Here is a 24629-nt window from a genome sequence, read left to right on the forward strand (position 1 = left end):
TACTCTATAGCATGTACCAGTCGGCGGTACCGGTATACATTTAAAGGATTTTACGCCGTTTTGGAAAGAACAAATGCAGAAATGTCTGCACATCTGGTATTTTAAGCCATGGATTATGAACTGTCAAATTGTCACTTCTTCATCTTGTCAACCTCAACCTGTAGGCTGCTTTTGTAAAAACTCATTGGTGGATGTTATGATGTTGCTGTTGTCGTCGATAGAACACCTGACACAAACATGTATAAAGTATGAGAAACAGTAAACCTGGCCATAAATAGCCAGAAAATCGAAAGGTCTACCAAAATTAAATATCTAGGCATAATACTAGACGAACAATTTAAATGGAATTATCTTGTTGAAAAGCTTTGCAAAAAATTTTCAAGAATCTGTGGTGTCTTGTACAAAATTCGACAATTTACCAATAAAAAGGCTTTGATGATGTTATACTATAGTCTAGTTCAGGGATGTCCAACCTTTTATTATAGTGGGCTGCATTGTCACTTGAAATAATTCAATGGGCCGCAGAAACTATTAATTTTCAAGAAAAATTGATGAAATTAACCACTTTGACAATATCAGTCATCAAAGTATTCGGAGTAAAAATGACTGGCGGGCCGCACAAAAATCTCAGGCGGGCCGCAGGTTGGACATCCCTGATCTAGTTTATAGTGCTTTACAATATGGTATAATGGCTTGGGGATCTGCATCAAATAGTGTTTTAACTCCATTGAATATAATTCACAATAAAATTGTAAGACTAATTAACAATAGAAACAAAATACCAAGCTAACTACATTTATAGAGCAAACAATATTCTAAAGCAGACATGAGCACACTACGGCCCGCGGGCCAAATCCAGCCCGTTGTGTCTTTTAATCTGGCCCGCCAGATGTTGGTATAAATTAGAGCATCGAAACAATTCATTTTTCTTCTTCATTCTCGTATACAGTTGACTCCACAAGACAACTGGAATCCAAACACAATCAATCTGTCTTGGTTTATGGTTTCGTGACAGCTAAGAATTGTGTAATATTTGTTTGGGAGTTTTCAAGCGCATACGATCTGTTTCCTTTGGATCAAACTAGCCTAGCAAGGTTACAAAACTCAAAAAAAGTTGATTTATAGAAGAACTCTTGTGGTAAAATTGTGCAAAATGTTTGATCTTCGAACCTAAAAAAGAGCTCGTCTAAATTAATACAGAATAATTTCTTTCAACACGAGTACGTCAAAGAAGCGAAAAGTCGACAGTGAGCGCAGAGTGTTCAAAGCGAAGTGGACAACTAACTATTTTTATTTTGGTGTTGTTTAGCTCCACATATAGTTGTGAACAGACGCTCAGCCTGATGAACATCGACAAATCTAGTCACAAATCTCAATTAACTGATGCACACCTCAGATCTGTTCTGAGAATTGCCACAAGCAAGCTAACACCAAATTTTGATGTTTTCGCAAAAAAAGTTCCTAAAAATATCATTCATGCTGGAATTAAATCCAATTTTCATGCAAGTTTTGTTGTTTTTACAGTTTTTGAATGTAAATTATTATTGAAAAATTAGGTCATAAAACTAGTGTAAACAGTCTTTGTCGAGTATATATTCGCATGGCCCGCCTGGAAAATTTTGAGAAATTTTTGGCCCCTGAGTCAAAAAGTTTGCCCAACTCTGTTCTAAACATATCTCAAATCTGTCAACTACAGACAGGTAAATTCATGCATTATAACTATTACACAAATCTTCTTCCCCAAATATTTTATGATTATTTCAGCAAAATGCAGACAGTACATAAATACAATATTAGATGATCACAGGACAACTTATTCTTGCCCCGAACCAAAACAGTAAAAGATAAAAAAAAGGTTAATACTTCGAGGACCTAATTTTGGAATAAATTATCAAACAATATAAAAAAATTAAGTCTCATAAATATTTCTCATATCAATTAAGAAGGGGACTTTAGGGAAGTGCTGTTCAGATAACTGTGAATAAGACGATAGATGTATAGTTGTTGATTTGTGTTGCATCATATTGTTGTTGATTTTTTCTTGTTCTGCTGTTGGTTCTGTAGTGTGTCTCTGAATTTTTTTGCAATGTTGTTTTAATTAATTGAGTTTCAGTTTTTTCTATCCGTTTTAATTGTTTTGTATGCAATAGAATCTGGTGCAGATGACCTCGGTGACCGTGAGGTCTTTTCGCTTCCCCACACCAATCAATTATGTTGGAATTATGTTATGATACTTTTTAGTTTGTTTTGAATGGTGAAATAAACTCTCTCTCTCTCTCTCTCTCTCTCTCTCTCTTTCTCTCTGTATATGGGTCGGCTATCGTTGTAGGTGGTACTGTGGTACAACCAACTTTATGTCATTGGTATAGGATTAGGTTAATGACTTAAACCTCTGCCAGTGCTGATTCCCAAATTAAATTTTAATTAAGTTTATTTTATAAATTTCAAAATTTTTGCTGAGCTCTTTTGAAAAAATGATCTAGTATACAAGTGCACAACCAGATGACATCATAATTTGAGAAGCTGGGGTCTAGTACATACAAAGGCATCCTGTGGTTGTGCACTTGTATACTAGTCCTAAAAACATGACTATAGGTCATAGCTATGAGATTAATACATAAAATACAACAAAAGAATTTTGGCAAGTGTTTTCATGTGAAACCTGAAACCCGGGACATCAGTGGTGATGACCATTGCGAAGTTTAACTTTTAAGAAGACTTCCTACAGGCAGATAAAAAAGTTTGTGGTATCATAAGTGGCCCCAGTAGTAACTTTATGCTTAGTTTTAACCCACGGTGGAAAGTGTGTTACCTGCATGCACAAGGTTCATCAACAAACACAACTTTTTATCTTCATGTTGATTTATAATAAATAAACAATGAAACACTGGTTGCTTGTATGCCAATTTATTAAAAATAAACTAAGAATTCAGTTCAAGCAATCTTGCCAAAACTTGTATCTTTGTGCACTTGAGTTGTCGTCAGAAACTGCCATACTTTCCAGTTGTGGTTATCTAATTTAGTGGGTCTTCATTTTTATGTCACAGTAAAAAGCAGTTAAAATAGTAAAAAGTACTGAACTATTTGGCCTATGTATTGCAGATAGCTTAACTCTTAATCTTCAAATAGGCCTATTGTCTCGTTTGCTCAACGTTATTATATTCTATTGGCATGAACACTGTGATAATTTCATGACTAGATAAAATGAGCAAGTGGGAAAAATTAAAAGTTTTCAGTAAAAATGGATCTAGTGAAGAGATGCAACCAATACTAAACGAAACTTCTCTTGAGGTGATTTATTGTAGCATTAGGTTTGATGATAATCCTATGATATTTTTTGACAGCATTCGTGTGTTTTTCATTACTACAAGTGCTAATTGTAGAAAAAACATCTTTAAATGCAATAGATGTTCCTGGTTTCGTTGTCTTTTCTAAGATTTGCAAATAATTCAACTTGTTTCCTCAAGCTAGAATGTTTGTATCACTCCTATCAGTAGGCTCCTATCCTATCAATTTACTCAGTAAGCTAATTATTATTAGTTTTACTACTTTTGTCTAAAGGTTGAGTCGGGCTCTTCAGTTTCTGTCAACATATCACCAGATTCTTCAAGTAAAGTAAAAAAATTTGGAAGCTTTGACGATATGGACAAACTTAAGTATGATCAACAAAAAATTAGAAATTGCTTTGACGATGGAGTGACCAAAATAGGTAGGACTAAGATGTCGATGGCCTCAACTTTAATTGTACCGATTAAACCTATGTTAATACAACTTTTCAGCAATATTTTCCACTTTTGTGGAAATTTCAGTAAAGGCGTGGCCCTGCAATTTTACTTGTATAATCTTTTTGATGACACTTTTCATGATTACAGCATAATGTATATTATGTGTAATATGTAATTCAAAGGTATTTGATATTGTTTATCAGTGTGTGACGACTATTCATATCTTTGAAGTTCATCAATGTGTCTATCACTTTTTTGTTTTCAATTCTGTGTTTGGTGCATTAAACAGTTTTACTTGCTTTCTTAGATTTTGTGATTGTATATGAGGAACAACACAAAGACTTGCTAAATGAAAGCGACCAGGGAAAGTCAGATGAAGAAAAAGCAAACAAGCAAAAGCAAAAAAACTGGGAATACCAGCATCAAAAATGGAGGAATAAATTTATTAAAAATTTGCGCCGTGAAGGAATGTTAATTGAAATAGTGAGAATCTATCATTAATATATATTATAACTCTAAATAAACATTTACCAGGGTACATTCTGCAAAATTTTACAGAACTTATTGTTTTTATTCTGTGTTATTATTGGCAAATTAATGCATATCTGTGACTGCTGAATGTAGTTTGCGTTTTATGTTTTAACATAGGATAAGAACTCTGGTGAAGAGACAACTGTGTATTATTTCAAATTGAGTTGTTCTTGGGATTTGCTTGTCTATTATGCCGAACATTTAAACCTCAGGGCGCCTTTACAAGTATGTTGATTCGTTAGATTGCACTGCAATAAGTGCCTTTGTTCTTCAAATATGTCTTGTGCCAGGCCATGTATATGTATAATATAGTACTAGCTGCTGGTATATGAATAACTATAAAGATTAAATTTAGTAGAATGTTTAATTGTACTGTGCTAATATCGGGTGATTGGTATCCTAAGTATAGTAAAATTTTTCTTAAATTATACAGTAAAGAAAGTAACCTTAGATTTTCTGATTATTTTTTATTGCTGCTTTCCAAGCTGAGAGAATACAAGCAGCATGTGTGGTCCAGTCGAATATTGAAAAAACTTAAGATTCCAAACTGCATGGACCAAGACGTTCCCAACCCACCAAGCCTCTACTTCACTTGTACATTTAAAAATTCAAAGTTACAGAAGTGAGTGAGCTTGTTACTGCAACCAATTACTATGGTTATTTTTAATTTCATATCTTGCCTTTTAAACTGATGTTATTTGATAGTTTTTTAGGCAGCAGTGACCATGAAACATATTTCTCAAATACTGAACGTGCACGAATTGCTTGGGAGATATTACAAAACACTGTGTATGGGAAGAAAAAACGAGCAGAGTTAGGTATGTTGTTGTAAAAATGCTTTTTGTTGTGTTGTATTTCCATGTTCTTGCACATAAACTTTTTCAATGTGTGTAACTGTAACAGGAATCGAACGGCTTCTGTCAGAAAACGTCTTTTCTGCAGCATTTCCACTGCATGACGGAGATTTTAAAATCACAGACCCTGTGCAGGATGTGGTAAGTAGGCTGTGCATCCTGTTTCTAATTTGGCAAACTTTTATGTAGGCTTGTCAAACACCAACGCAAGTTTTGATTTCAGTGTATACGTTGCATGAAATTACTATATAATAACTGTTTCCATTAAATTTCCAAACAAAGATACAGTGAGTAACATAACACGTAATGCAAACAACACAACAAAACAATTTCTCAATACCATATGTCAATAGCTCATTTCTGTACCAGACTTCCTTTCACTTGCATATGTTTCCTGCGTTAGGTTATGTCATAGTCATTTGCTGCTACCACAGCTGTTATTAACAATGACTGTTGAAACTGAATAACATGTATTTCCTCTAGATATGCTGATGTTGCTGCATATGTTTTGCAAATATTAATGCTTTTTATGAGAGCAGAGCTTTAGTAAAATAGTATGTACTTTTAATTTTATCATAGCTTCAGTTTGTTTGCTTCAGGACCCCACCCTGTTAAATCTTCGTCAGGTTTTACGCAAGTACTGGGCACGATGGGGGGTGTGGTACAAGTATCAACCCCTCGACCATATTCGCAGTTATTTTGGAGAAAAGATTGGAATCTATTTTGCCTGGCTAGGTATTTCAATGTTTCACCCCCATTGCATATTCGCCTATATACTGGAAATTAACAACAATGTATATTTTCCTTGTATGCAATGATACTACACAAGTTATCTTTTGTGCAAATTGCTTATATTTGTTTAACTTTACCAAAATTATAATAAAATCGATGTTGAATTAATTGTGCTATTTTTGTAGGTTTCTATACATCCTGGCTGCTCCCTGTGTCTATTTTGGGCCTTATTGTGTTTATAGTTGGTGCAGCGCTAATCGAAACAAACACTCCTGCGTAAGTCCTTCTTTGAAGCAACAATCTTAAGTAGATGTACTTCAACTTCATACCATGTACTGGTACACATGCACACAACGAATGCATGTGGTTGTGTGTTTGGGGCTTCTGCTCTTTTATGCTTACTACTTTATCTTGGAAACATAATGGTATTTGTTGCAGAAACGAAGTGTGTAGTAGTGGAAAAAAATTTGTGATGTGTCCTCGGTGCGACGGTTGCAGGATGTGGTATCTAAGCAGTACTTGTTTGATGACTAAGCTTGCCTATCTCTTTGACAATGGAGGAACTGTCTTCTTTGCTGTTGTAATGTCATTTTGGGGTAAGGTAGATTTTTATGTGAAGTTTTCTTTTGGTTAGTATTTTGAAAAATTTTGACCATTTTGTTAAGTTTATTACGTTATAGCAGGGTCACTGTTGTGGAAGGTATAATTATTATTGAACTTTTTTGTTTAAGATGTTATCTTGTTACAGACACTTTAAATTATTTATGGTGGTAACTATACATAGTGATTAGGCCATGTTTTTTTGCTTACAAGCTTACAAAAGGAGAGAACCTGTTTCATGTGGCATTAATTACCTGCACTACGAACATATAGAATTGTAGCCTTAACCATTTATATAAGCAGTTTTAAACTGCCGGTACTGCATAAACATCCATAACTAACTATGCTTCATCTAGCTCAGTGGTCGGCAAATTGTGGACCTTTTAGCAATTTTTAGTGGGCCGCGAGCTATTTATTATTATTTCAGTTTTATCATGTAGTTGTGGGCCGCGTGATAGCCCTACATTCATTGTACTGTATTTTAAAAGCCCCAAAAAGTGATACCAATGGTAATTATAGTACATCTGTCTTGCAGTTTTGGCAGGAGCTTTATCACAAACAATTTCCATATTTGAAAAAAGAAATTCCTTTAAAAAAATGAAATTTTTGCCTGTCGTCTTTGGTAGTGCGATAATCTGAGAAAGTACCAAAGTATTAGTAGCAAGCTATTGCGTTGTACAAGCGATTGGTGTTTTTGTTGAACAATTAAATTTTTCGTTTTGTCGTAGTGGTTTCACGTAGTGGGCCTTCAATAGCTCTAGAAATTTTGGGCCGCGATAAAAAACGTTTGCCAACCACTGATCTAGATCATTCATATTTTGTTGTACATAGTGATTTTTGTAAGAAACATCTCTATGCCCAGGAGTGTTTTTTTGTCTTTCATGAAATGTATTCTTTCTATAAATCTATTTATCTATTCTATTTCTATCCTTTCTATAATCGTGTTAATTTCATGTCCATGAAATTTTAATGAACTATTAAATTGAAAGCTTGTAGAAACTGCTTTTGTTACGCTGTGCTTACGACAGACATAAATTATTCATAGCTTGATGAGTAACTGTTGTCAACCGGATTACATGTATTTTTTGTTGTATTTTGCTACAGTTCAGATCATAACACAACCACATAAACCTGCATGGTCTTGAAACAATCTTTTTGTTATAAATGAGCATGAAAAAATAAAGCAAAATAGTTGATGGAACAGCAACTGATTTTCATATCCCATTAGGTTTCTTACCCGTTAGATTTTTGAATGTTAAGTATAAGAATCTTAATTTTTTCATTGGTATCAAAACTGTTAAAAATTTTGGAATCATCACATCTCATCATTTAGCATTTCCGTAGTTGTCTTGTTCTGATAAAACAAATAAATTTTTAGGATGATTAAAGTAAGTAAATTATGCAAAATTAATACGGTAAATAAATTTTCCCAATTATCAAACCTTGAAACCGTAGGATAAACTGAATAGATTTTTAAATAGTGTGAGGTTCCTCATCAAAATTAATTTTTTCAGCCGTATTTTTCTTGGAGTTCTGGAAGAGGAAGAATGCTCAATTAGCTCATCACTGGGAGGTTATGGACTTCGAGGCGGAGGAGGAGCGGCCACGACCCGAGTACAATGCTCGTGCTCCAACGATGGCGTTAAATCCTGTTACTGGAGTAATGGAGCCACATTTCCCACCTGGTCAGAGATTAAGAAGGATTTTCACTGGATTTACAATTCTAATAATAATGGTAGGTTAACTAATAATTAATCAGTGGTGTATTGGAAGGATACCAATGTCGTCACACATATTTTTATGGTGTGTTGTTTTTAACTTTTTTATAATTGTGTAATGAATTAAGAGTTTAAAAACTGAGCTTGTCATCAAAAGAAAATTGTATCATTGAAATAGAGTATCCTAAACTTTAAAAATATAAATGTAAAAGTATCTAGAAGCAAACAACTCCTACCAATTTTTCAATGTATTATTAACTGTTGATAATAATTAATCTATGAAATTAAAGAAAGGTGCAGATAAATGATTGGTACTTTTATGAATATCAAACAAGTTTCATGAACGGTATTTATTTATTTGGCAGTTGGGCGTAGTCATTATATTCGTGCTCTCTGTGATAGTCTATAAAGCTATCATTGGTCTAGTTATGATTGAAAGCAAAGACAAGTTAGTTCAAGGACAGGTTTGTTCTCTGATTCCATTGGTATAAAATGCAAACAGTTTTTGTTCCATTACATTTTCTTTGTTAGGTGACTATAAATTTTCTTTTTCGATGCTTACGGTTTTACAGATTTTTTGGCTAATTTTCTCTAAATAATGCATGTTATTGATTTCAATGAGTAATAATCCTTTGAATTTCGTTATTAGACTTATAGATTACACATTTTATAGGAGTGCATTCTGATCATTGATTTATCCTAAATGCCAAGAATAAAACCTTAAAAATTTTTAATTTGATGTTTAGGCCAGTAACCTGAGAACATTTTCTGGTGCAGTAATTAATCTTATATTGATTATGTTGATGGCAAATATCTACACAGTTGTTGCTGAAATTCTTACAAAATGGGGTTAGTGTTGTCTTTCATGTAACAACACTTCGTACATAATACATTTTTCGCGGCACCATTGTCCCACCTATGTGACACTGTTCAATGGTTAAGATAATTTTGTATGCAGATAATGTTGTTGTATTTTTAGGCTATACAAAGTTTTTATTAAATGTTGTCTAACTTAGAAATGCATCGAACTCAAACCCAGTATGAAGACTCTCTGACTTTTAAGGTTTTTGTCTTCCAGTTTGTCAACTATTACTCGTCTATATTCTACATTGCCTTCTTCAAAGGAAAGTAAGCTAAAGATTCCGCTTCACTCATCACTTTAGTCTAAAGTTAAAGCATCTGTTAAGTTAAACACTTTAACAACAGGTTTGTCGGCTATCCTGGACATTATGATACCACGTTTGGAATTCGTAATGACGGTTGTGGAAGTGGCGGGTGTTTGATTGAGCTTGCTCAACAATTGCTTGTTATTATGGTTGGAAAGCAAGCCATAAACAATATAGAAGAACTGGTTGTACCGTAAGTGATGGTGATGCCGTACTAGAGCATCTGCTACTACAGTACCACTGTTAATACGAGGCTTGATAAAGAAAAAACATATTCGATAATTGTCTGAAATAATTTTCAAGAATTGTTTAAAAAGGAACATTTTTTTATGAAAACTTTTTATGTGTTCCCAAAGCTGGCTGAAGAAAAAGTGGCAAAAGAGGAAGATGAAAAGAGTGTTTTTGTCTGATGGACAGCAAAATCTAACTAAACCATGGGAAATTGAATACCATGAACTTGTGGAATTTCAAGGACTTTTTCATGAATATTTGGAAATGGGTGTGACACTGATTTTTTTGCAGATGATAGTTTTAAGTGATAACTCAAATTTGAAGGTTTGTGGTCAACTATTTTCCTATGTCCCAAATTTGATTTACTTTTTGGCTAGTTCTGCAGTTTGGCTTCATCACAATTTTCGTTGCTGCATTCCCAATCGCCCCACTGTTTGCTCTATTAAACAATTGGATTGAGATCCGTTTAGACGCTCGTAAGATGGTTTGTGAGACAAGACGTCCCATAGCAGAACGGGCACAAGACATTGGTGTTTGGTATGAAATTCTCGACGCCCTTGTGCAGATAGCAGTGGTAACAAATGTGAGTTGTGATAAGACCTCGTGCCACGTAAATTGGAATTTTTTAACAGTGTGCTATAAATTAAGATGAAAAATGGTATTCTGTGTAAAAAAAAACTGGGCAAATAGTTAAATTAGTTGGATGTGAGTTAAATCAAATTTCATTGAACACTTGTATATTTTTCAGGCTTTTCTCATCGCATTCACGTCTCAATTTATTCCAAGGCTTTTTTATGAATATAGAGTTGGCAATGACACTTTAAACGGTTTTACAAACTTCTCACTTTCGTATGCACCAAATAATACCGGTTAGTTGGAGTTGTTAGGTTCATTTGGCTTAGTTGCCAATCGTATTTTGATATTACGACTAGTCCTATTTGAAGGCACATTTCTGTAGTCTTAAATTTATTTTTCAGAGTTTAAATCATGCCGATATTATGCGCATAGGACTGTTGATGGTCAATATACCCAGTACTACTATGAGTTGCTGGTTTGCAAACTTGCCTTTGTGATTGTGTTTGAGGTGGAGAATAGATCGTAATCAAATTAAAATTTAAATACTATTGGAACTATTTTTAGAGTTATTTTGAACAGAAATAACTTATTTATTAAAGAATTTAGAAAGAATATATTTTATTGAATAAATTTAAGAAAGTTAATTTACCTTTACTGCAATATTAGTGTACTTCTCTATACAGCACGTAGTTTTCTTCATAAGTCGAATGATTGATTGGAGTGTGCCAGATATTCCTGAAAGTTTGATGGTAAAAGTAAAACGAGAACGTTACCTCGCTAAGCAAGCTCTCACTGACAACATTGATACCTCTATGGTAAGTTCCTGTATGCACAAACAATTTTACAGCGAAATTCTTTCTTATAAATTGTTATCATGATAGTAGCAGCAGCCAATTTGAATTAGCATATGTGCAATGACTAATGAATGCAAAAGGAAGTTTACATTTTACTTTGTTTTGCTTGCTTTGAGAAATTGGATCTGAATGAAACATTGATCAGAATAGAAAAGTCTGTGATATTAATCAAGTCATTTTGCAATTATTATTTTGTGTTTTATTATTATGTAATTGCTTGAATTGTAATTTTCAACTTCAATGAATGAATATATGCATGGTTAATTTAGCTTGGAGCAGGCCAACTCTAATCAACTTCTTTTTTCCTGGTATGTTATTAATTTAGTTCATTACTATCAAAGAAATTTATTTTAAAGAACTCTGATCTCTTTATTGGCTATTCAGTTAGAGTTAAACATCAATATCATTTAATAGCTTGCCTACACTATAGTAGGAAAGTGAAAAATTTCATAGGTGACTTTATCACTTTCTAGTACTTTGATTTTTCTTAGACTGAAGTATTTAAGTTGTACACTCACGACCCAACTGTAATTGTTCGTCACCATCCATCTTCACAAGCCACATCATCGAAGAAACCACCTCTTCATCAAGATTCAAAAACTACGAGTGAGAATGTGGAAAGTAGTTCCTCCAATGTTTTAAATGTGATTCCGGAAGAGGATACCACACCATCCGACGACGTAGCTACACCCACAGATCAGCCTGCCGGACCATTGTCGAAAATGCATGAAGTCTACAGACCTTTTGAACTGTCTGACCAGTCTCACAATTCTGTTCAAGAAGAACCACATACAAGTAAAGAAACAACAGATACCGAGCAGACAACAACAGCACCCGCTTCTGAAGAGCTTGTTCCGAAATTGGAAGATGATACACCTTCGGATAAGCAACACTCGGTTCAGATTGTAACACAGCCCCAGTTTTTCAAACCTTCTGGGTCACCAAACAGCGATGCCAAATTAGCCAGACGACAGCGGTTAGCTGTTCGAAGAAGCAAACAAAAGCGTGACCAGTCAAAGTAAAATCTTGGTTTTTAAGTGAGAATTAGTGGTTAATTGTACTTGCATTATTTTTCTGGTAAATTATTGTTACCTAATTTTTGTGCATAAAATATGTGCCTAGTTTTACCTTGGGTACAAATGTAGTATAACAGTACCTACAATTTTAGGAGATTCATCTGTTTTGCCCTTATTATGAGCGTTGTGCAGCACTATCATGAAACATATTACCTTGTCAAGCATTAAATATTATCACCTCTGAAATCATTAATCGAACGCTGTGAAGCTGTCTTGTGCAATAGATGATCCAAATAGCAACCTATTACTTTTTTCGATCATTATGTGCAGTATGTGTATGCTGTTTAAGTAACTAAGAGATTCTATCGTTGTTGCGACTTGCAAGCTCTATTTTTGCGTTATTGTCATCATACATAAGTACTACAAGACCATTTTGTCACCATTTACGAATAAAGACGAAGAAACGGAATTTCTTAGTGGTTCAAGAACTAATCTTACTCAGCTGTGAGGATCTTATGGATTGATGTAAGCAGTAAGCATGTTAATAATGTGCCCACCTCAGCAAAAGAAAGCATCATTTCGCAACAAGGTGTAATATCACAGTGAGTTGTGTACAGTACAGCTTTGACGTGATAGCTGGTGCAAGGAGTGGCACGCTTGCCTAAAGTTCAGTGTTATGGTTAACACAATCATGTAAGTGTTAAAAAATAACACATGCAGCTGGAAAAATTCATGATAAAGAGCCATTCACTGCTCATGACATAACCATGCTCTCAGCATGAATGACATTTGCACTGCTTTTGTTCTTCAACAAAGGTTTATTATGATGCGTTGACGATCCAACTCTACTGCTAACTTTGGACGCCATCGACAGTGCGCCAGGTTTGGGGGTTAACTCATTAAAACTGACGTTTCCACTGCCGGTGGTGAAAGACTTGAGTATTGGTTTCATCTGAAATACAGTACATCTTGTTTAGAAAATGCATGAAGTTTTCATTAAATGGTTTCAACAGATTTCCACCAACCTTCTTGGAAGCATCCTTTCCTGGTGTTTTTAGTTTTTGTGCGTGCTCTGTTCTTATCTGAGCCTCAAAATCTAACAGCTCTTTGGGAAACAAACTTCTTTCATCAAATGCAGCTTTTAGGCCTAAACAGGTTAAACTAATTTAACACAAAAATTAAAGGAAAAATTACAAAAACGCACACTTTCGTGACTCTTTTAGTTCCTTTTGAACAGCGTTGACTTTACGATCACTCTTATTTACATGGTTACTTACTTTTTCTCACATCTCGTATGCTTTGCTGCACTTCAGTTGGCTGCTTTCCAACTTTCCTTTTTGATAGATCCTTTTCAGACTTTTCACCAAAGTATTTATGAGGATGAAGCATAAAGTCCGGCTTCCTCATCACTGGCATTGAATCCAGATCTGTATAATCCAGGATACCATATGGTCCAACCGCTGATTCCTCAATGTATTCCTTGTAACCGGGGACTGTACCTTTAAGGTAGGTGATAAATAAATGGGATGGAAAGTATAGAATAGTTCGACTTTAACAAGGAAAGCTTAATATATGTCATGCATAAAATAGTTACATCCACCTAGATATTAGGATGTAATCGATTCAATTCTACTCGATGTGTTTTTACTTTGTACCCCTTTGGGTCAATGAAATCAGTGTCTCACCCCTTATTTTGTACAAATGACCTGTTTTAAATAGATGACCCCTATTTATGATGGATTCACTAGATTCAATGAAGGTGTGCCGGCACCTCCAATTGGGAAGCACGTTTTGTTAAAACTGTATGACATAGTTACTAATTCAAGTATGATATATAGTTTCAATCAACAATACTTATCGTATAACCTAACACTTTTTACTAAACACAACTGTTGGCACAAACTGCACATCTGTAATAAGCATTTCCAATTTACCTGGTTGTTTGCGTTCTCTTTTCTGCATTCTGTCCTCCTGGTAAGCTTTCCCAAGCACTGTGCTCTTCCAAGTCTGGGCACGGAAGTCTGGATCAAATCCATGAGCAGTTGGCGGCTTGGATGGTACCGCAGCAGTGCTAGCACGTGATTCCAACTCTATTTCATTTATATCAAACTCCTGTGAAAATACAAAATGATAAAGCTTTGGTAACCAACTGTGGCATAAAAGTGAACATAACAGAATAAGGATCAAACTTAGACAGCCCTTGATGGTCAAACCCAATACTTTGCTACAATGCTATCTAGTATCAACTTTTTTAATTTATTTTTTGCCAACAATTGAATTATTAAGACAAACTTTAAGCAGCTTAGCTCCTTGAACCAAAAACTTTTCCTTCTGATTTATAAAACTTCAATACATGCCTTAAACAGAGACTCATCCGCTTGTTCTGTTTCTTCCCCATCAACCTCATCGATATTTCGTTTAGCGAGAGGATCAGAAAAGTCCAACTTCCAATGTTGTTCTTGTCCAAACTCACCCACGCTGTTACCTGCAATGTCCCATAATGCAACACTGCAGTCGGACGACGCGCTGATGATGAAGTTTTGGTTGTTTCTGATACATATGTTGATGCTGAAATTAAAAAACATTGAGCTGAAAATAACCTTAGATCACCGTGAATGCCTTTAACTGCCAAGTTCAGTGGTCTTAGTTTATATCTAATATAAACATAATATAAAGCATAATTTTTATAACACTTTGTGTATAAATATTACACCTGTTGATGCAGTCTGAATGCGCTTGGAAACTAGCAATGGTTTCTGGTGGTGAAAATATTGTGTCGGATGGTTCAGCGATCAAGTAATCTTCAATGCTCCATATTTTCATGGCCCCCTCGCTGTCAGCTGCATGTGGAAAAAATGCAATGAATTTGCTATTGTATAATGGAATTACAAATTTCATAACATGAATGAGAAAAATACATTTATTAGCGTCGGAAAAGACAAGCCTTAACTGCTGAGGAGCAGTTAAAATGTAACTACCAGGCCAACTTCCATTGAAATTTAAGAATCCATTTGAGATATTGAGATTAAAGGTAAAAGTTATGTGCTTACCGGTCACCAAAAATTTATTTTCTGCATCAGTTGTGGCAATTACATTGGATGCATGAGGGTGGGCTATAAATTCTGAAAGCAAGGCACTCTTAGCTGTGCTCCAAAACCGTACCCATCCACCACCACCGCATGATACCAAATCTGCTCCGGTGAATGATGATGAGCCTGACGCTGCATGATGTGAAGCAGTTCTAGTCTTAAGAAAGACCAGCCGTGAGATCACGAAACTAAATTCCAATTCACTTGCTAAAAAAGTAGAATTCTGTGTTAGACATTTGTTAGCTTTTTAACTGTGACATGACAAAATGAAAATGGGTAAAAATGTCCTCAAAAAACAGAAAACAGTTTTCTTCAACTTTCGTGCCGGTAAAAGTTCAATACATTAGCACACTCCAACAAGCAAAACAAAGAGCACGCCTACCTTGGCTATCTGATGTCACAGGGCGCATTAGCATCGGTGTTTCTTCATCTCTAGCCCTTATGGAAAGCGATGAGGATTGTATTTGTCTCCTGGAGAACCGCTGCCGACATCGCTGCTGTAACTTCTTACTCACACCTTCTGAATTCGTGTTCCATATAATTATTTCACCATCATAACTTCCTACGTAACATCAAATGAACATTTATGTATGAATGAAATTATATTTGTGGAATAAATGCACCGTTTTATCAAAGAAAATATGTTCTTTGATTAAACTAACTAAGCCGTAGCTAATTATGAAGTACTCCACATAAGTTCAACTTCCAGCAGCTCTTTGATCCCTTACCGGTTGCCAACATACTTGGTGGGCAGTAGGCAGAACTTAAAATGTCATCCTGGTGTTCTTTTCCACCTTTCCAGTCAGCTGGTTGCACGTGATATTGTGTGAGTGCTGTTTGCCGGAAAATTGTGATAAGTTTGTCCCAGCCTATGGCCACGATAGAGCGTTTCAACATGACAACCTTACAAGGAAACAAAAATATAAGATAGTTAGTTTTTATCAAAATTAATGCAAAAAGGATCCAAAACTCATACCGGTTGACGTGAAATTCACAATATTCAAGTAACTAATTAAGTGAAATTAACTGATTGAACATAATCTAAATCATTGTTTACACACATGATATTTTTACCTGAGCTATGTCGGCTGGTCTATCTCTTCCAGCATTCAAACTGTGGTGACAGTGTCCGTTAAAATCCCAAACTTTTATGGTCCCATCAGTGCTACCTGTTGCATAAAATATTTAAAGGGCCATATACCTCGTACGCTACTGTATATTACAATAAATCATACAGGCGATAAATGTTGAATAAATAATGTTGCAAAAACAATACCCGTTTATGTTTTATAAAATTGATGGCAAAACCTCACCTGTGAAAAGGCGTGTTCGACTGTGATCGAGCTCTAAAGTTGTTATTTCTGATTTTCCATGGCAGTTTGTAAACTGCTTCACTTTCTGTCCGTTGTCAATCATCCAAACAGTGACAGTTCCTCCCTGGCATGCGCTGATCACCTGTAAGTATGTCAGTATCAAAATGTCTAATCAAGTGCTACCAAACAAATTGGTATGTTATCTCACATTATCCGATGAAACACGTAGAAATATAATACTGGCAAATATCTTATATAAAGGGGAATTATTACGATATAGCACTTCACACTGGCCTGGCTACCAACCATCACCTGATTGTAGAGACTGTTGTAAATGGCGCATGTCACAGGTCTTTCGTGGCTCATCACACGATCTCGAATCTCAATCTTCATCTCCAGCAATGTAAGCTGATAATTAAACGTCACAAATAGTCTGAAACATAAAACGTATGGGTCTACTGCATCATTTACAACCAAGATTAAAGTAAAAACCAGTTTAGATGACACTTCTGCAGTATGATAAATAATGTTTTAAAGTTGAGATTTTATGCGACAACAGCAATGACCGACCTGTTTTTAACATCATCAAAATATAGCCTTGTCTGGACTTCAGGTCCTTTGGGAAACATTCCAGCTAATCTTTGAAGACATACTTGCTGCTGAATGTCCCATATACGAAGAACCTAAGTCAAGAAACAATGTCATTATACAGTAACTGTTATTGCCTATAGTTGTTTTCAGAAGAATACAAATGATGCATGTACCTTATCTTTTGAAAAACTCATTAGCTGTGATTTATTCACATTTACAATCACTTGTATCACTGCTGCCATGTGGCCAGTCAAAATACCAACTGGCTTTGAAATAACATAAGGGTTCCACAAGCAGACCTGATGATTGACGCTGCCAGTTGCTGTAACAAAATGTTCATTGAAAAATGAGAACAGGTTGTTTCAAACATACATAAAACAATAGCTTTGTTTAATGTTTAAAAATTAGTTACTGTTCATCCTTAAAATCATTAAGCTAAAATTACATTAAAAGGTAACTGTTGTGTTACTTTTCACAAAGAGTTTAGCAACCTATCAAATTCATTTGTTGGTGGTAATCAAACGAATGGACTCCATGATAATATTTGAAGGAAGTAGTGCGCATTGCAGTGCTTGCCTTCTCCACGAATCCAACAATAACAGAGTTTTGCTTCCCAGTAGAACAGCTGATAAAGCATTCCAAATGCTCAGCATATTTCACTACAAAATAAACAACTCTCATTTTTGTTGCAACTTTAAAATTAATATTTGTAATTAAAAACAAACCACCAGTAGGAAAAACGTTTTGTCTAAAGTTATTTTTACCTTGCCTCACCCAACCAGTGTGGGCAGAATGGTAAACAACACGGCAGTTTGGATGCTTTGCGTTGTCTTTTAGTAATTCCTTCATCCTGACACAGACCGTTGTGTTATTGTCAGATTGCTTGCTGTCTGAGCCTTGTGTAGGTCTATTCATAGTAATCAGTTCAGATGATTGTCACTTAAAAAATTTATGCATTGCAAACCAATGATCATAAAAGAAAAAAGAGGAAAACAAAACAACAAAAAAGTTACAGCTGTCTTAAACCTGTCAAAAAGTGCAATTTGTGCAGATGAAAAGCATAATGCTGAGACCTGGCCTCCAACATCACCAAATACCAATACAGACTCATTTGGGTCATCTGGATTTGCCCAGTAGTCCATACATAGCGGAGTGCTTTTCAAACCCTGCGCATACACATAAACCAAGTGCATCAGATAAAATTACAACTTTACCCTGTATTTACACTATCAGTCTATCATTTTTGTAATATAGAAAACATTTCTATCAAGTAAAACACTAAAAATTATTTTATTTATTAATAACTACTTTTATTTTATAAAAAGAGATTAACTGTCATCTAATAGCCTACATCTAATCGAGCATAATGTATAAATGTCACCTGAAGTTTGTACTGGCAGTTGAAATCAAGTTTGGAGCTAAGATCATAGAATGCTATTTCTTTACTAGTAAATGACACAGCGATTTTGTTAACGTTTGGTAGAAGTACAAAATCTGTAATCCAGAGATCTCTGCATATAAAATTCAAAACACAAATATAACTTAATGTTTGCCGTGACCTTAGTGAACATATCATAGTATGAAATCCCTTGCAAATGTAAGATATACAAAAAGCTGACCTTGGTTTCACGGACTCAGTAGAAATCTTAATGGAACGCTGCATTTTGACATTCTGGTCCCAGAATACAATGCAACCTTCCTTGCTTACACTTAAGTATCGATTGGTGGCACGCATCAGTTCAATTCTTTGAATTGAGTCCTTATGTGGACTCTGTATGGTTTTAATTTCTTTCCACTGTGGTACCTACAAACGTTGAGAGTTTATCATCTGGCTGTATTTTTTGCAAAGTTAACCTTCCGAAAACTAAAGTTTCTTTATTATTTTGAGCAACTAATCACTGTACCTGTGTAGTTTTAACTTTTTCATCTTCTTCGTAAAACTCAAGCAACATAAATTGAACAAACATGTCCCAGTCAACCATCCCCTCCTGAGTGATATCAATCTTGTCAAAAAGCTCTCCATATCTGAACATAATTTCAAGTGAAATATCATACCCAAAAAAGGCTTAAATAATGGATTACGTACTAACTTACTCTTCTTTGGTTCCTTTCCTCACTATTCGGGAGAGTCTTTCACTGAATTGGTTCCGAGACAATCTTATTTGTGTGCCAAAGTAATCATCAGCAGGCTTAACAAGATTAAGACAGGTAGAGTAAGTCTAAACTTATGAAAACTATCGTTAATTTGATAAGCTAAAGGTTTTCGACTATCTATAACTAAGTGATTTACAAAAAAGAAAGATCTCCAATGCAAAAGTGTACAAAAAGTGATAATGACGACAACATTGACTACTAGTATACAAACGCAACCAATGGTCGCACAATTCTGCACTAGACCTACAGAAAACGCTTAACTTAATAACACAGTATGGTTTGCAGGTATAGGCTTACCTGGTACAATTGATATATTGTAACTTAGCTATAGGCTGCAACATAGCCTGATTAGTCTATAGGCCTGATAGCCTAAGCCAAAAAGTTTTAAAAAGTAGTTACCATAAAAGCTTGCATAAGTTCCTCAAGATCTTTCAATGTGAGTTTTGATTCCAGTTGTTCACTTCCAATACTCTGAATTTTACTTAGCTGGCTTCTTGTGCTTGAGGATCCTAGCGACCTTTGCTTGGAAGGATGAGAATCATTCATGATTCTTTGATAAGTAACCTACGTAGTACGTACTAGTACTCTCTATTCTGCTTTTTTAATTCTGTTTAGATATTTTTAGTTTCCAGTATTCACTGGAAACGTCGGCAACTTTCGCTGCTAGGCCAAGGCTTTGTTTGTCTGTAGGCTATGCTGCACAATAGTCAACACTTGCGAGAGACACAGTAGTTTGGTTTCCATGGCCGCCACCTGATAATAGCGCCAAACAGCGGCAATATATGTAAACACAGCTTAACTTTTCGCAACAAATATAATACAGCTCCGGGTTAGCAAATTTTGCTAAATGTTTAGAATAATAAGATATTGAACAAATTTTCTTTCAATGATATATTTCGAGCTATCAAACTTTGAAGTGTTCGTTATGGTTTAACAATTAATGTAAGATCAGCACATCAGAAAATTTATTCAATAAGGTAAAATCAACATCATTTTTTCGCAGTACACATGAAGAAGCAAGCTTATGCATGCGAAAGCTCGTGTATAAAAATATAAATAAAGTTAACCTTCCGAGTGCCAAACTATATCCTGCTATTTATTTTACTTTAATATTTCGTTAACACGGTTCAAACAACATCAACATCAGAAAAGTAATCACTATTTTATGCGTTCTTGCACATTTCAATTGCAATTAAAATTTATAATGTTTTTGTGAATATTTTACCGTGCAGTTTGCTCACTGGGAAACAAGCTTTTGAGATATTAAAAATCGTTAAGTATAACAAACAAAACCACAAATTGTAGTGGACAATTACCACCTTATACACCTACATTAATTACTTGAGTTCAAAAAGTTTTGCAAAATGAGCCCCCGGAGGCAAATGTGACTTCAAAGCGTCACGATTAAGCCAACGCCGTCTTTATTACTACAGTATTAATTCATTGTTCACACGTACTAAAGTAAATTGTTATACTCAGCTAAGAAAGCATGATGGAAGGAGAATATTTTACAGTAAGAATATTCCACAATCGAGTAGCATAGGAGGACTATACATTGAGCGTGTTTTTTCATACAAAGAGTAAAATTTCAGTAAGTTAAGATTAAGACAGAAAGTGGCCAAGGCATTTGGTCTGTTGAAATACGAAGTCTTTGTAGCAGTTCCTGGATTGATTTGGCGTTTAAAGTATGGTAGGAGGACCTGGTCAAGACAACGAGCATCCCACTTACGGTTTTGGAGTCAGTGGAATGATGTCAAAAGAACTTTTTCCAATTTTTATGGGGGCTTACTGTATAGCTGTCGTTCTAGCAATAGCTATTACTGGATGGAAATTAAAAGGTTTAAAAGCTATTGAGATAAAATGCAATTCTTTTCATAATTTATGTTCAACAGCTATTTGTAAACATGTTTAACGGACAAGAGTAACTGTATTTTGCATCTTTTTGTGATTAATCTTTAAATATTGTACACTTTCTAGATTATAATAAAAAAGGAAAGAAAATAAAATATGTCATCAAAGATTCCGATTTGGATGATTCCGATGCTACTTTTGGTAGGAAATTAATAGTGTTAAATTCACTTAAAATTTCAAGCGGAGTAGTCCATATGTTTAAATAAACAAGGCTACTGCCTACCTGTGACGGGGATGACTTAAGTTTAATCTGTATAATGTAATTACATTTATGAAGTTCATAAAAGAGTTAGTAGTCGTTTAAAATCTGTTACAGAAAGTTATATGTAGTCAAATGGTCTTTTATATGGCGATTGTTTACTGTTCCGCTGAAATAGATAGCGTATTGATTTCCGACAAAACTTAGTTCCAGAAACACAACCACGTAGAATGAAAACCCGAAAAGAACTTCAGGAAAGAGGAAGACCGAGAACACGTCAGCTTCACTCACGGTAAAAACAATAGAGTCAATGTGCTTGCGTACGGAAACATCTAATTATTTTACCAAATTATGTTAATTACAATACGGCAATTATAAAATTCGAAACCAGCAGATACAGGTTAATTGTAAAGCAACGTCTTACTATAGCCTAATGTTATCTAGATTGTCACTACTTTACCAGAAAGATTGTTCGTTTAAAGTTATTTTTCACAGATTTAACCTAACTAAGATATTATAAGTTATAACTAACGCAGTGTAACCTATACCTAACCTAAATCTACTGTAACCTTATGAAGCCTGAAATCCTGAAACAAAATTTTTGAATACCGATTCCCGTAACCTAACCTTTGATATTTAACAACGGGCTGCATTAAACTTATAGTGAAATAGTCACTTTCTATCAAAAAGCGTCTTGGCAACATAGGCCTCCCGTTCTCGTCTAACTCTATTGTTGCTAATATACAGACATTTTTTAGGCAAAAGAAACAATTGAAGGCATTGGAAGCAAATCAGCAAAAAGATAACAGTGAAACCGATAGCAGTTATGAAGAAGAGGCTTTATGAAAACTTTTTAACAGAAATTTGCTGTGATAAAATTTCCCATGCTTCATTTCATGTGCTGAAATCATTTCATTTTCCAGTTTTACTGATTATAAACTAAACAAACTGTCTCTATACATTTCATGTGCAAATTTACTTTTGTTATTTGTGTTATACCGTCAATACTGAAACTGTAAAGTTTACGTGTTCTTTTTTTTGGTACAAAAATAAGTCACAGTGATTGTGAAAACCAAAAGTTTCAAAGTGTCACTACGAGTGAACTCTTACATAAAATAGAAGTTAATTTTTCATTGTGTTTCCACCATATCCTGGCATTGATTGGCGTTTGACCGAAGTTACGAAGGATAACTAACTTAACCTACTTGGTAATCTTTGGTGGAAGCATAAAGGTGAGGTGGTTTGGTGAGGTGGAAGCATAAAGGCTTGTGTCAGATTGTACGGAAGGCTACTTTTCAAATGCCTACAGGATGGACACATCCATAATGAAACTAAATTTTGAAAGAACAACTACCATTGGATTTTAAAGCTTGTGTTGGTGATTTATAGCCATTCACTGTTGCAAGCATGTCTATTACATTTGGTAGCCCTCCGGGGCTGCCAATTTCGCGTTTTAGCTCAATATTGGGCTCATGAAATTGGGCTTTGGGCGTTTTTGGGCGACTTTTAGATCCGCCTCGTCTCAAACAGTTGTAGCGTTTAGTTTTTAGTGCTAAAGTGCACAAGCACAGCTATCTTAAAAGAACCAAGCTGTGACGTTATAATAACAATATCATGTTTTCACGTAGAATGTGACTTGATGTGACTACCTTCCATAACATCAACTTCCGAGGAAATCCTCCTATAAAAGTCAAAAGCACGCTTTTTGAAAAAAATCTATATCAATGTTTCCCGTAAATAAGACCACCTCGGGGAAACAAAAACGTCGTGAGAAAAACAAAGAATCCCAGTAAAGCGGCGCCAACTAGAATAACTAGACGCTACAACAAAATTCAGCCTTCATTGAACCAACTTATAGTCTTTTTGAAAAGCATAATATCTCTAGGAATACTTAGCAAAAACTCCACCATGACAAGTAGGCTACATGTTGGAGGACCCGTCCCCCTAACCATGACTTTCCATTTTTATTCGATCTCATTAGCAGATGGCGCTATATCAGATTTTCACCAAAATCGATCTTATCAATTAACAGAGGAATTCCTACCGATTCAAAGGACATTAACTTAGTCGAAATTGAAAGGTATGAGTTGATTCTCCAGTTAACGATTTTAGTTAAACACGTTGCAACGAACGGTGAAAAATATAGTTTGATTTGCACAAATATTGAGATATGCTCACTATAGTAGCCTTGGCCTACTGCCCTACACCAGACCGAAAGTTTAGTTTATAAATGAATTTCCCTGAACTTCAGTTTCAGGAAAGTAAATTTGTAAGTCTAAAACTTAAACAGTATTTTAGATTTGCTTAACAATAACCCAAAAAGGCAAGAACTAATCAAATTACCTATAACGGTAATTGACCGTTTCCGAGTTACTGGCTAGGTGGCAAGATTTTTTCGTTCACCTCTGCTTAACAATGAAATGGAATGGGATAGAAATTGACGACTCGCTTTAATTCTTTTTTTAATTACAATTGTTTTGGGCATAAGATTGTAAAGATTTCGTTCAGGTGAATAGCATATGAATTCCATTACGCAATAAAAAAGTTTTTTGAATATGTTGCCTAGTTCTTGATGTACAATGGTTTGAGTCCTACGCATTGGATTTGTTCGATTTCTAAGTCACGTTACGTGATCAGCGTAGCATGCGACGTAAAATGCGTGAGATTTTGCGTGTTATTTGCGGCGCGTTCGAATGAAATAATTCGGTTTGTATTTACTTCTACTTTATTACTTTAAACTCTGCTTGACATCCAAAACAAAATCAACTTATGTAACGCGCCGCAGATAACTTGGCCCTTCGCAACCGGTCGTAACTCGATCTTAATTACGCAACCAAGTGGCGAGTTATTTGGTAACAAATTTCGCTACCGGTAGTTGACGCTGTATCTTGTCAAAATTGATGCTGTGGATGTGCAGAGAATTTAATCTTAACTCCCATTCATTTTATCGAAATTGATAAGCGTGAGTCGATCAATGAGCAAAAATTGGGGGCAACTGGGTTCTGCGACTGGTTCGTGAGCATGTGTTTTATTGTGCTATAACTACAACGGTTAGCATCGTAACTTTCGCTCTGCACAGTTAATGGCGAAAAATAAACAATACGATACTCTTCTGCATGTACTCGGTTTCTACCAAAAAGTTTGTATGATGTGCCAGATTTCTCAGGCGATTTCTTAGAAAAATATTTGTTTTTACTGCCTTTAAGCTCTATTTCTGCCATCACAGCGTTCTGTCATAAGGTTACTCAAGTTATTTTGAACTCTGACTTGAGTGAAGTCATTTAGGACATTTGACTCGAGTGGTTGAGTCAAGTCATGGAAAAAACAGACTCGAGTCGTTACAACACTGAATTTTGCTTAAATGTTGAT

General features: G+C 35.1%; 3 protein-coding genes across 4 annotated transcripts; 2 read left to right on the forward strand and 1 right to left on the reverse strand.

The window, feature by feature from the left end:
- Positions 1-3032: 3032 nt before the first annotated feature.
- Positions 3033-12472, forward strand: LOC143459334 (anoctamin-7-like). 2 transcript variants are annotated; one of them, XM_076956434.1, is made up of 22 exons: positions 3033-3291; positions 3562-3709; positions 4033-4208; positions 4374-4481; positions 4742-4878; positions 4962-5074; positions 5160-5251; positions 5710-5845; positions 6028-6118; positions 6281-6438; positions 7957-8177; positions 8526-8624; positions 8907-9009; positions 9177-9288; positions 9367-9519; positions 9683-9825; positions 9935-10140; positions 10306-10426; positions 10535-10641; positions 10817-10948; positions 11257-11295; positions 11479-11618. In XM_076956434.1, the coding sequence occupies exons 1-21, from the start codon at positions 3205-3207 to the stop codon at positions 11275-11277; spliced, it is 2664 nt and encodes an 887-aa protein (XP_076812549.1). In that variant the 5' UTR covers positions 3033-3204; the 3' UTR covers positions 11278-11295; positions 11479-11618. The 2 variants fall into 2 exon arrangements, with proteins under 2 accessions (XP_076812549.1, XP_076812548.1); XM_076956433.1 differs by lacking the exon at positions 11257-11295 and having other exon boundaries at positions 3050-3291; positions 11479-12472.
- Positions 12473-12577: 105 nt separating this feature from the next.
- Positions 12578-19854, reverse strand: LOC143459333 (cilia- and flagella-associated protein 337-like). The gene is made up of 22 exons (XM_076956432.1): positions 19550-19854; positions 19091-19185; positions 18901-19021; positions 18616-18800; positions 18378-18507; positions 18023-18162; positions 17761-17903; positions 17488-17655; positions 17170-17318; positions 16976-17088; positions 16718-16838; positions 16406-16547; positions 16167-16261; positions 15821-15995; positions 15475-15654; positions 15054-15299; positions 14717-14843; positions 14361-14571; positions 13938-14115; positions 13281-13502; positions 13029-13150; positions 12578-12955 (listed from the first exon to the last, which is right to left on the reverse strand). Exons 1-22 carry the CDS (start codon positions 19694-19696, stop codon positions 12758-12760), a joined length of 3408 nt encoding a protein of 1135 aa, XP_076812547.1. The 5' UTR covers positions 19697-19854; the 3' UTR covers positions 12578-12757.
- A 736-nt stretch (positions 19855-20590) lies between these two features.
- LOC143459784 (uncharacterized) lies at positions 20591-22393 on the forward strand. The gene is made up of 4 exons (XM_076957059.1): positions 20591-20988; positions 21128-21202; positions 21468-21552; positions 22019-22393. Exons 1-4 carry the CDS (start codon positions 20838-20840, stop codon positions 22104-22106), a joined length of 399 nt encoding a protein of 132 aa, XP_076813174.1. The 5' UTR covers positions 20591-20837; the 3' UTR covers positions 22107-22393.
- The last annotated feature ends 2236 nt before the right edge of the window (positions 22394-24629 follow it).

Source organism: Clavelina lepadiformis, chromosome 5, assembly GCF_947623445.1.
Source record: "Clavelina lepadiformis chromosome 5, kaClaLepa1.1, whole genome shotgun sequence".
Taxonomy (NCBI): Eukaryota; Metazoa; Chordata; class Ascidiacea; order Aplousobranchia; family Clavelinidae; genus Clavelina; species Clavelina lepadiformis.

Bases quoted from the DNA above. Each gene is read 5' to 3' on its own strand.
- LOC143459334 (XM_076956433.1), top strand. From the start codon at position 3,205: ATGAGCAAGTGGGAAAAATTAAAAGTTTTCAGTAAAAATGGATCTAGT. The intron at 4,879-4,961 runs GTGAGTGAGCTT...GTTATTTGATAG, and splicing joins AAAAATTCAAAGTTACAGAA to TTTTTTAGGCAGCAGTGACC. The intron at 5,075-5,159 runs GTATGTTGTTGT...TAACTGTAACAG, and splicing joins GAAAAAACGAGCAGAGTTAG to GAATCGAACGGCTTCTGTCA.
- LOC143459333 (XM_076956432.1), bottom strand. From the start codon at position 19,696: ATGAATGATTCTCATCCTTCCAAGCAAAGGTCGCTAGGATCCTCAAGC. The intron at 17,656-17,760 runs GTAAAAATAACT...TTTATTTTGTAG, and splicing joins CACTGGTTGGGTGAGGCAAG to TGAAATATGCTGAGCATTTG. The intron at 17,319-17,487 runs GTTGCTAAACTC...ATTTTGTTACAG, and splicing joins CCAACAAATGAATTTGATAG to CAACTGGCAGCGTCAATCAT.
- LOC143459784 (XM_076957059.1), top strand. From the start codon at position 20,838: ATGGTAGGAGGACCTGGTCAAGACAACGAGCATCCCACTTACGGTTTT. The intron at 20,989-21,127 runs GTTTAAAAGCTA...TACACTTTCTAG, and splicing joins TACTGGATGGAAATTAAAAG to ATTATAATAAAAAAGGAAAG. The intron at 21,203-21,467 runs GTAGGAAATTAA...GACAAAACTTAG, and splicing joins TGATTCCGATGCTACTTTTG to TTCCAGAAACACAACCACGT.